At 44.0% G+C, this 12,571-nt stretch overlaps 1 protein-coding gene across 1 annotated transcript in view; it reads right to left on the bottom strand.

Annotated features, from left to right (window-relative positions):
* Myo3b (myosin IIIB) overlaps positions 1–12,571 on the bottom strand; it is a 405,667-nt gene that overhangs the window by 349,631 nt on the left and 43,465 nt on the right. Inside the window, exon 7 of the mRNA XM_087200133.1 lies at positions 9,791–9,936. Within this exon, the coding sequence (XP_087056259.1) occupies positions 9,791–9,936 (146 nt within the window). The remainder of the gene's footprint in view (positions 1–9,790; positions 9,937–12,571) is intronic.

Below are 12,571 nucleotides of genomic sequence, written 5' to 3'. Positions count from 1 at the left end.
GGTAAGGATCCACTCTGCTCCAATATAACCTCATCCTAATTTAGCTAATATCTCCATTGATGCTATTTCCAAATAATTTTCACTGAATGTTTTCACTGAATGTTAGAACTTCAACCTATTTTCTGTGGCAGCCACATCACCGTTCAACCCATAGCAGTCACCACTGACTTTTCTTTCTGTGTAACATGCAGCACACTCCCATCAGTTTCATCTCCCACCTCTAAATTTTCAGCCATGGGGCGGGGATGGGGGAAACAAGAACAAGAATTCCCAGGAACAACTATAGTTTTAGATAGTAACACACAAGCAACAGCCTGATAGTTGTCTCAGGGCAGGGTTAACACTTTGGAATCATCTGCAGAACTTGACAATATAGAACACTTCTATGTTATTATAAATAAATATGTGTATAATAAGTCAAATACTTCTATAAACGCTGCAGTGGACCCCAGAACAATTAAACTGAAATCTCTGGGAGTGGTGCCCAGGTGCCGGTATGTTTTGAAGCTCCCCTGATTTGAACCCATAGCAAAGACTGAGACGCCTCTGCCCTGGATGAGACACCACTGTGATGAATAGCCCAGTCCAACAGTTGGTTGCTACTGGCATGCTTCTCTATTGAGCACCCATATGGAGACAATACTGAAGAAAACTATTTATACAGGCCCATTTATGTGAGTGCAAAACATTCTTGCTCACAGATGCCAACCAGTTTCCCCCCCTGCTGAGAGGTGAAATGATGGAAGGATGACATGGCTGGAACAGAACCAGCATCACTGGAGTTTCTGGGGATTCTATTTGCTTATTAGAGACCCCCATTATCATTGCCGACTGCAACCTTTGGGGATTCTAAGTTCATCACCCAGCATACCAACTACCCCTCCCACGAATGACAGGCTACTGGTGTCCAGCAACTTACTAGACTTTTGAAAACATTCATCAGGCAGGATGGGCAGCAGGGTCCTGCCTCAGACCTCCAGGATGTCCCTCACCCGGTCCGTTGTCACTGGCACCATTAGCCAGCACTCCTCAATATAATCCTTCCTGAGAGATGAATCCATCACTCCTGCCATTCTCCAGTCTGCTGTTCTGTCCTGGCCACTGAGATATCACAATAGGGTTTACCTAAGGCCCAAAATACAAAGCAACAACTCCATTCATATCAGTCTTGGAATCACCACAAATAAGTCTGATGTTGCTTGTCTATGCTAATTCCTAGAGATCAGAGGGTTTTTTTCTAAAAATTCACAAACTATGAGAGAGCGAGAGAGAGGGAGACAGAGAGAGAGAAAGAGGGAGGAACAGAGACAGAGAGACAGAGACAGATACAGAAAGACAGACAGAGAGAGAAAGAGAGAGATTTTAGTAAACAACCCAAAATAAAAGTCAAGCTTACCAGATGGTAGTTTGAAAGCTCTGCTTTCCTCCCCATGTTGAAGAACTAAAACACATTCTCCTGTCTCCACTCCTGTAACACTAGCCCTGTTCTCCAGAATACTTCTACAATCACCCACAGTGGATCCATGGCCTCGCCTGTGTGCTCCCTCAGAACCTGGGGTATCACTCCTTCCAGCCAAGAAACCTGAACTCGTCTGGAATAACTATGTGTTCTCCTTACCATCCTCTCACTTGGTTTGTGTTTCCATCTCCCTGTCGCCAAAGTTTTTAGCCTTCTTAGGCTGGGCAGGAAAAAATAAATTCACCTTAATAGAAAAAATGAGAGCACAATGACTCATTTGAGTTAGTGGCCCTGTGTGCAAGAATTCTGCTATTGTCCCTTTACCTGGGGAAAAGAAATTTCTAGAACTTGGGAGTTTGAACCTATCAAGTGCCAGAAAGGACTGTTTACAGGGAGGCGTCCAAGCCCCCATCAAGCAACTCATCAACCAGGCAGGCACAAAGCCACCACAGAAGATGGAACTGACAGGAAAGCCCCTTCAGAGGATGACAGCATTCCCATTTATTGTAAATGCAGTGAGAGCAGGAACTAAGGCCAGTCCTGCTTCCCAGTGGACAGTTCCTGACAACATCCAAGTGTGTGTATGGGGACAAGGGGTGTCCACATCTCTTAGGAGTCCATCTACTAAAAAAGGAGTTGTGACAATGAATATTAATGGCAGAGTTCTTTCAGACAATTGTAGGCTAAGTTGTAAAGATTTATCAAGAAATCAACCTCCATGCTCTCTCAATTCCCCATATCATCAATTAGTCAATAGGCTGTACTTCAAATGATCAAGCTCCTGGGTAGCTCCTTTTGAATGAAGGGTTTTAGTCGTTAAACTACAAGCAAAAGAAAATTCCTCACAGTATAAACACACTCTTGAGATCTTTTCTTTGGTCGCACTCAGCATAAACTGAATGCTTACTATGTATTGTTTCAAACGCTTGGCACTCATAACTCTTCACAGTAACTCTATGAAGCTGACACTGTTCGTACCCCTGTTTTATAGGAGGGGACATAAAGATATGAAGTAACTTGGTCAAGTTCACCTAGCTAGAAGATGGTGGAGCTGCCAGTTGAGCCCATGCAGATGGACCACAGAACACAGTAGTAAACTGATTAAGAAAGGGACCCAGTTCTCTACCCCTTCCTGTCTCTAGGCTCAGAACCCTGTCACTGGTGTGGGAGCAATGTTGGCTATCCTGCTGCAAGATGACAAACCACATGGAATGGTCCAATCATACCATCTACCCATGGTCATCCTAGACGAGCCAGCCCCAGTAGACCACAGATGTATGTGTAAGCCCAGCCAAGAACTGCAAAACCACCCAGAGAACCCACAGACTCCTGAGAAATAACAAATGATTGTTCTTTCAAGCAACAAAGTTTGGGGGGACTTTGTTACATACCTGGAGATAACTGATTCAACATTCACACTTGACCACTACACTGTATTTTCTTTCTAATTGCACTGGTTCACCTGAGCTAGGGTTCTCCAGAATGGACAGCTCCAGCTGCAAAGAGCTTCCCCTAGGGTTCTGCCTCATCTCTCTTCATCCTATCTTGCCCCTTCCCTGCCACAAAGTCAGTACCAGTTCTTAGTTTTTATCTGGAGTATAGAGGAAGCCAGGGTGCCTCAGTTCTTCAGTACTATTTTGAGCAGTTTCTTTGCTCATCTCTCCATCATTTAGGAGCTAAGTTGGAATTAGCCAAAGCGAACAGTGCCAATATAATGAAAACAGAGCAATGATCGAGAAAGCACCCATAGTGCTGAAAATCAACACCTCACAACTCCGGCCTTTCCCTTCCCACCCAGTGGGCTTATTTCTGATTCCACATGTGGATGGAGATCCACAGTCCTTCCTGCTTTGCCACCCGATACCCCTAATGAAACCTTGCAAAACTGAACTCCCCCTGCTTGCCAGGACTCAGGGAGCAGCAAGCTGTACCTCCACAGGAACTAATGGCCCCAACTGCTCAACTCAAATTAAAAAGGAATTTGGAAACATGTTCCAGAGTGGAAGCCTTCTGGGCCATTCCTCTCTTGGCCCTCCAGCTCCTGGGCTCCCAGGGAAATATAGTGGCAAGTCCTGGACGCAGAAGATATTCCAAGGGAGGGGAGAGCACACACTCAGGGCATCCTGAGGGATGTGGACCACAGTCCACTGAAATGGGATTTGAAATCTTCCCAAAAAGAAAAAGACTCATAAAAGATAATTGTTTTTTTATTGGAATATTTCAAAACTTTTTTTTGCTATTAGGCACTCAATAAATGCTAAATGATGCTAATTTTCCTAGCATTTCTTGCTTTCAGAGTGAAGCTGGGATTGTGAAGGTTCATTGCTTAAAAGGCCAGTAGCTAAGTGACCTAGGTTGGTGAAAAGAAACCAAAACTCCCAGGGCCAAATCCAGCCTTACTGTGCCATTAAGCACCCACCACCTCTCACTCATTACACTTCAACAACAATAGTTTAGTTTTAATTTCTTTTCCTTGTATTTCACAGCCTTAAGGGAAAATGTCCTGTGACAATTCTGTAATAGTAAGCCAATTACTGGTGACTCAGGGCTCCCCGCTGCCTCTGCATCTTTGCACAGCTGAGGAGCAGGCAGGGACTGCTGCTTCCCACGCAGAAGTTCTTTGGTTTATGAATTAGGAAAGTCAGAATCAAAAGAAATCTTTACCTTAAAAAATGCCCATGTAAGATGAAAATTCATCTCAAGGATTCTGACCCAGGACAAGAGTCAACTGCAGACACTGAGTCCTTGAGATGTTTTAAACAGACTCACAAATGTTTCAAGGAGTGATTTTCCCACCCAAGCCCCACCACCCATAGCATCCGGGAAGTTCAAAAGGACCCAGCCCATGGATTCCTAAAGTCAGACTTCCTTTCCTTTTCTCTATCCAAATTCTGCCCATTTCACGGCTACCAATGAACAGGGAGGGAACAGTAGAACTATGCTCTCCTTGAGAGTAAAAGCTCTGTCTTATCATCTTTGTAACTCTCAAAGCCAACCCAAGCCTGAGTGTGAATGAACAAAGCAAAAAGCATCCTAATGTAAATGATGTGGGTGTCCCCAAATTCCCATTGAATTGTGTTCCAAAGCAATTGTACATTGGTAGCTTAGAACTTGGAAACATTTTTTTCTGTAAGCATAATGCTATAGTAGAGTCTCAGTTTTCATACTAGGCTATAAAACTTTATTTAGCCATAAAAACCTAATAATGTAGTCGAAGTAGAGAACATCGGCTATTATATCACTTCCTCCTAAGTAGCCATGTGTAATACTATTTTCATAAGAAAATGCATTCCAACTCAAGATGCCAAAAACAGACGCTTAGGTCCCCCCAGAACCCAGAGAAAGCTTCTCTACTGAAAAGACAAAAGAGGAAAAGAAGAGGAAGGCAATGGGGAAGTCAGTGCTTGGCTGTATCAGCAGTAGGCCTGGCCTGGCAGGCGCAGGTTTGCAAGGAAAGTGGCTCGAGAACCAAGAATGCTCTCTCAAAGTACCCCACCGCTTCTACACCGCACATTCTGCAAATCTTTACTGCAAACACTCACCCTAAGGGTTCCAAACTGGGAATAAAAGACAGCTACTTGAAAGAGAGCTGGGCAAAGGACAGAATTTCTGGGGCTGGGGTGATGAGTCAATGGACAAAGCGTGTCCCGATTCATCTATAATGACATTTGATTTCCATTTTTTGTTGCCTTAATTGACACAATCACTGATGCTAATAAAAATTCTAACTTTCAAGTTGACAATGTCAGTTTAAAATAAGGACCCAGGAAGGATCTAAAGAGGTTCTAAAAGGTCAGACTATGTCCTGTTCATTTCTGTATACGCCAGTCCCTTCACCAACTATTAAATACAGTTTAAGGAAGGCCTTTCACATTTCGATGTATTAGCAAAACTTGTGGGCTTTGGAGTCAAACGTCTCAGATTCAAGTCATTTTTCTTCTGCAAGGGCAGCACCTGGTACCAGCTGCTGAGCCTCAGTGGGCTTCTGAGCCTCTCATCTGGAAAAAAGGCTGATGGTGTAGCATATGTAGCTCCTGCAGTCACTGCAGGAACTAAATGCACACGTTAGTGAAACACAGGGCACCATGCCTGCCACATAGTTAGCACTTGGAAGATCTTAGCTACTATTATTTTTCCCTTCATTGTTGAGCTAGTTGTCTTGTATTTTGCCCTCAAATCAGTTTCTTGGGGAATCTGGTAGAGAAACTGTTTGGCATAGTGAATTGAATGGTGGCTCCTCAAAGACACCTGTACTCAGAACTTGAGAAGGTGACCTCATTTGTAGTAAGGGTCTTTGCAGATATGATGATTTAAGGCAAGGCTCTGGAGATGAATTCATCCTGGATGAGGATGGACCCTAAATCTAATGTTCTTAAAAGGGACAGGACAGAAGACCCAGAGACACAGGGGAGATGACCAGAGACTGAAGTCGTGCTGCCACAAGCCCAGGAACACCAGGGACCACCAGAAACTCTCCGGGTCAAGGAAGGATGCTTCCCTAGAGGCTTCGAAGGGAGAGTAGCCCTATGGAGCCATTCACTTTGGACTTCCGGCCCCAGAACTGCAAGAGAATAAATGTCTGTTGTGGTAAACCACACAGTTTTTGTCATCTGCTATGGCAGCAGAAGCTAGGAAGCTCACATGGTTGGGGACCGATGACTGTGGAAGAACCTAGATTTAGTGAGGGAAACAAGCCAAAATGTGAAGGGGTGATTATCACATGTTCTTATTTTCTTAAATTGAATACTGCAGGGAAAATTCTCCCAAGGAATGGGTAATCACAGCCTTTGAGACTGGAATGTTCAGGCCAGTTGGACTCAGCTGCTTCAGCCAGAAGCATTTCTACTAGGGATTTTGAAAATAGTCTGTGTTTTTTCACAAGGAACAAAGTGGAAGCATTCAGCTTGCCAGGAGACTCTGGGCAAAGTCAGCTGCAACCTGGTCTTGGATAAAAGGGCAGGTAGTGTGGTTCTCAGCACTTGTCTTGTAAACACACTCACAAGGGTCCCCATCCCCTTCCCAGGCCCTCTGTGGAGGCTGAAGGAGACATAAGGCAAAGACTCTAAGTGAAAGAAAGATATTTAGTTGTCAAGAGACCAAAATAATTGTGTATTTCTTCTAACTCTACTGGTTCTTGCAATTATATATATGAACCAGATCTCTTTTTAAGGGAAAAAATATACACCGGTCATCTGCAAGATACTGCTTCGCCTCTGAAATTTGCTCTTGACAGAGTTCTCAAGAAAGAGTCACAGAAGAGTCGAATGCATTGATATTCAGAGAAATGGTTTTCACTCTCTTCCTCTCTTCTAAATACTGGAGAAAAATAGCATCAGACAGTGCCACAGAAGCCAGAAAGGGTCACCTTTTTTTGGAGCAAAGGCGTTAGACAAGATGACACATGCTGTTGAGTTCAGCAAACAGCAAATGCTCTGCCAATCAGCAGATATAATTTCCGTGTGTTTGCAGCACAGGAAAGATTTTGTGTCCCACAGTATTTCAAAGACAGGTCACAATTACTCTGTGTGTCATCTTCTAATGTGAAGGTCAAGAGAGAGGAGCAGGCAGGCAGGGGGAGAAGCGGGAAGAGCAAGGAGGCTGCGTGCGGACATATCAGCCACAGCCAGGCAGGTGCTGCTTCTTATCGTCTCGCAGTGTCCAGGGAACCTGTGTCATTGCCACTTTTGTAGACATCTGAAACCCTCACCTCAAAGGTGACCCAGACTTCATTAACTCTCAAATCCTCCATAACTTGTGAAAGCCACTTCCGACGCTGTCAAGATTTTCTTTTCTTCCCATGCTTGGTAGTCAATGCATTTCCAGTAAGAAAAGGTTCCAGGAGAGCAGTCAGTGAGTAGATCCAGAGGAGGAAGCCACAGTATTCTGGCTCCTAGAGTACCCTGCAAGGGACTTCAATGTTTAATTGAAAAGAATTCTAAAACACTGAAAATACGTTCAAATAGAAAAGACAAAATTCTGAAGCCAAATGATTAAAAGATTTTTGGCTCTGTCCTCTACTTTTCTCTGTTAGGAAAAGAGAGGGAGAGGGATAGGAAGAGACAGAGAGAGATCCCCATGAAACACAGAAGTAAATAATTCGAGTAGCTTTTAAAAATGTGTAAGTGCTTAGTGTATCCATCCTCCATCAAGAGCTGCTCTGAGAAAAGGATATGTTTTTAGTGCTCAAAATTAAAATAGTATACACATACATACACATACACATACATGCCTAATCACACACGCCTGTGTACACATGCACGATGATTTTCAAGTAAATAACTTGGTGAACAGAAACCCAACAAATCTTCCCCTGGTTTCAGGGGAGAAAAAAAGTTTTATAAGACATGCAGATACGAGAGAAATAAACCTTTCTCCTTCCTGTCCATGAGGATCAGACCACCCCAGTAGGTTTGTGACAGTGGCACATGTTGAGCACACACAATCACACTGAGAACCTGCTGGCCCATTACTGTTGACACCCACCACACACACATATACACACACACACACACACACACTACCCCCACCACCACCCCGTTCCATCAGATCATCACTCTCACTGGGACAGCCAAGCGGTAACAGGACCAGAGCTTCACAAGAAGAGGGAAGCAGCCTCAGCTGAAGTTGCTCTAAGGATCTTTTTACTGCAATTGCCTTGTTCCTGGCTCACTTGCCCTGATGCAGGCAGTGGGGGCTTAGTTATTTTTGTCCAGATCTGGAGGTTTCTCCTAAGGTGGAAGAGGTAAGCCCAGTGAGAGAACAGAGACAATTAGAGATTCGAGGCTTGCTTGGCTGGGCACACAAGCAAGGCAAGTGGAGTCCCTGGAATTGAAGGGACTATTTAAACACACACTCAAGCATGGTCCTTCTTAGCTGCCACACATTTATTATCTTATAAAAATTTTAAACAGTTGGTCTATACACAAATGCATACTAAAAACAAAATAAATATACCCAAGTACATGATCTCTTATTAAAAGTACTGTATGTGTATCTTGCTAATCAAAAGCCACATTTTAATCCTGAACAGTGGGTTATTGTTTTGCGTGGAAATCAAGCCACACACAAAATCACTCCAAACCCTATTTGTCATTTTCTTTCATATCGCAGCATATTATTGGATACAATGCTGCTTTTGGCTTCTGCATTCTTACATGCTTTTTGAATGCTCATCAAACTATTAATTTAAAAAGCCAGGAGCTTTGTCTGCTCCTCAAATCACCCTGACCTGTTTTTGTATTTTGGAAGAGGCAAAAAAAACTAACCCAGACTTGGGTGGGAATCATTTTTGGAATAGTGGCTGGGGGTTGTTCACATCTGGATTAGGTATAAAACGATAACATTATGATGATGAACGCCTGAGAGCCTCATCTGCATATAAATAGGCCTAATCAGAAATGCAAATTGCAATCAAGAGAAATTTTTAAAGGCTGTGCTAGCTGTGTGATTGTGTAGATAAGGAAAGGTCAATTCTTGTACTGTTAGAGCAGTTAAATGCTCCCAGCCTGCCCAGAGCTTTCCTTTGAAAGAGAAATTTGGAAAATATAAATAATCCATCAATCAGCACCCTGACTGGACTGACGAGCCCAGAAAGCTTCATTTTCCCTAACTAGAGCCTCGAGGTGGTCATACATCAGCCCTATTCCCGGGAAAATAAACCAAACCTCTTGCACAAACCCCTAATGAAGCCAGGGATTTAGCTCAGTGGTTCCGCCGCCTGCCCTGCAAGCGCAAGGACCCAAGTTCGATCCCCGGTACCAAAAAAAAAAACCCTAATGAATACACAGAATAGGAAAAATACTTGCATTTAAATATCCTTCAAACAGACTTCTTTCATCATGATTTCCCATTGAATCGGAAATTGAGGAATGAAGAGTAAGACAAATGACTGATGTAACATTTTTGTGATATGTTTCGGTGCTGGTCTGAGTGAATACAGCAATTTCCCAAATTCCCCCATTTCCCAAATACCAGCAAAAGTATATAATTAAAAAGAAAGCATCAGTGTTTACACAGATTACTTAATCCTAAATTGCATTTGTATTCTTCTTGTGCAAAGCACTAAAAAAATGAACATCTCAGAAAAACTGGAATGCTGAAATTATGTGATTGTTACATGGTTTCGTTATTCCTTGGAGTATGTTATCTTTCAGGAACATCCGTCCCCATATCCAACTCCCCTCAACACAACACACTTTTTTTTTCCAAACGGAAATGTATTTTGCAGTCAGGCTTTCTCAGGTTTGGAGAGAAATTGCGTAGAAACTATTGTTCCTCTAAGGACGCTTTCCCAAAGCACTAATGAGCCAAGGGCGCCATCTTGTGTCCTACCTTGGAATCTTAAAGAGCGTTTTCACAGGATGCATGTCAAAGAGGGGAGGGTCTCCATCCCCCAGTTCAATAGCTGTGATCCCCAAGGACCAGACGTCACAGCGAGCATCATAGGAAGAGTCATACTGCTGCTCACAAGCAATGACCTGTCAGACAAAAGCAGGACACAACACATCAACCCACTGCCACCTCAGCTGTCCTAAAATGCCCCTTGGCCAATTCAGCCCCATTCCGTTTTCTTGACTATGCTGATACTAAATTCCAGCAATAATAACATGTGTATATTCTAGGGCTTATTTGTATGTGATGGATTTAACAACTGATATATTCATAACTTTTTTAAAGGTGTCATGGGCCGGGGATTTAGCTCAGTGGTTCCGCCGCCTGCCTTGCAAGCGAAAGGTCCCGAGTTCAATCCCTGGTACCAAAAAATAAATTTTTAAAAAAGCTGTCAGTCTAGTTTTGTTTTGCTTGTTTTTAATGCATTGTGCCATCTAAGTACCAAGAACAATGCAAGAAGAAGCATGGTAACACTGTCCCTATCCTGCTGTCCTTTGAGAAAAGGCTTTGTCTGTCACCTTCCTACGAGCTGCTGAATTCAACAAGGAGCACTTGTTCTGAGACACCCAGCTACTACACAAAATCCCCAGGAATGTAACTGAGTCCTGCAGACCATGGGCAGGAGCTGGGGCATCTCGGAGTCTCCTCAGGGGTGTGGTGTGGACTAGATAGTAAGGCTGCAGCCAAGGGGGAATGGACAAAGGGGCCAATGGAGATCAGAGAGGAGGAAGGTAGGCCATGGTGACATCGTGACTCAGCAGAGGGTGTCGGAAGACTGCTGGGGCTAACAAACCACAGGAACCAGCCCACCTCATTCTTTCTTCTCAGAACATCTGCCCTCTCCTCACACCCTAACATCTGGTTTGCAGCTGCCTCTGCAGTTATTGGTCTGACTGGATGCAAGAACAGCAGAAACAAACCTGGGCCTGGACCCCCTAGAGAGAACTCTATTTCTATCAACTTTCTGAGGGAGGCCAAAAACAGCCATCAGTTCAGGCCTGTGACTATCACAGCAGGGATGAAAGGTGGCCAAATGGGCCAAAGAACCCAGAAGAGGCAGATGTCTCTATCTGACGTGGAATTTGCCTTCAGAATGATCCCTAGCTATGGCCGGCAGAAAGCTGATGAGTGGTGACCAAGCAGCACCTCAGGGATACCGAGGTAGGGCCTTCCCCTCTGACCATCATAATGTCTTTGGCTTTCACTCTCAATGAGATGGGACAACTGACTGTGGAGGGCGGAGGAGCAGCAGATCTCTGTGTGTTTCAGCACCTATGCTGAGGACAGATATAGGTGGGACATGAGAGGAAGTGGGGGAAAGCCAGTTATAAATACTACAGAGCAGTCTGGGTGAGAGATGGTAGGAAATAATCAGATTACGGATGTAATTTTGAGGGTAGAACCAATAGATTCGCTGAATGGGGCTTGTAAGAGAGAGGAGCTGAGGCTGACTCCAAAATGTTGGACCTGAGCAATGGCCAGAATAGAATTGATATTTACTGAGGGAAGGAGGACAAAAGAAGAAGGGTTTGGGTGCAAAGTTGAAGCTTTGAAAATCTCAGGCACTGGGGAAATAGACAAATGGAGAAGCTGATTATAGCTCATGAAATTCACTGGACTTCTGAGCTAGAGAACTGTAAGGTAAGTGCAGTGGTCTGAAATTGCAATGGTCCCAAAATTCATGTGTTGTCAACTTAATCCTCAGTGCAGCAATGTGGGCAGTGGGGCCTTGGGAAGATGTTTAGGTCATGAGGCTCCACTCACAAATGGAATAACACCGCTAGAGGAAGAGATTCCAGGAGTGGAAGGCTCTCTTCCACCTTCCACCATGTTAAGGGTACAGGAAGGCCCATTCCTTATGCCAGCACCTTGACCTTATACTTCCCAGCCTCCAGAGCTGTGAGAGAACAGATTTCTGTTCTTTATTGACTACCCAGTCTCAGGTATTCAACACAAAATGTACTAAGACAATAAGATATGCACGTCATCTTCAGTCCCTACGTTTTTGCTATTGTCGTGACAGTGATAGAAAACTAATACCCTTGCTCTCTTCTGCCTGGTCCATTGGATTCACAAGGCCCAGCAAAATGTGCAGCCCATCTTCCCTGGGTTTTGGGCCCTTGTAGCATTGCCCTCTGCCATTCTCTTCTACTTGCAGAACTGGAAAGCATTTTCCAGTTACCTGCATCTTTGGCTTGCCCCTCCTTCCCCCCCTGAATAGAATATCCTGTCATACAATATCCTGTCATACTTTTAACACATTATTTTCAAATGTGCATTCAAACTAAAGTTCAAATAATTCCAATTTTGCAACCAGAGGCTATTCCATTGTCCCTGAAGACCTCATTTTCCTCACCCCAATCAGGTGAGAACCCTATGCGATTTATAAAGATCTCTAGAGAAGGCTGTTCAACACCTTTCCTTTCAGAAATGTCATTTTCACAATTGTGGGACAAACATTATTTTAGACCTATCAATCAGCAGGCAGCTCACTGTGCCTATGCATGACACTGTGATGGGCCCTGTGAGAGCAGGAGACAGAGGCACACACACCGCCCCCCCCCCAAGGGGCTGTAACCACTTGGGATGTAAAGTGAGCCTCTACCAATTAAATGACAGACCTGACAGCGTCAATGTCCTCAGTGTGGACTAATACGTCCCGTAAAGGGTATGGGACTCTAATGCTCAGGATACTTGAGGGAGAAAATAAGGAGCATTTAA

Source organism: Heterocephalus glaber, unplaced genomic scaffold, assembly GCF_053883595.1.
Source record: "Heterocephalus glaber isolate CG9 unplaced genomic scaffold, H.glaber_assembly_v1.0 deba00000347, whole genome shotgun sequence".
Taxonomy (NCBI): Eukaryota; Metazoa; Chordata; class Mammalia; order Rodentia; family Bathyergidae; genus Heterocephalus; species Heterocephalus glaber.
This window is presented reverse-complemented; position numbering and strand designations above follow the sequence as displayed.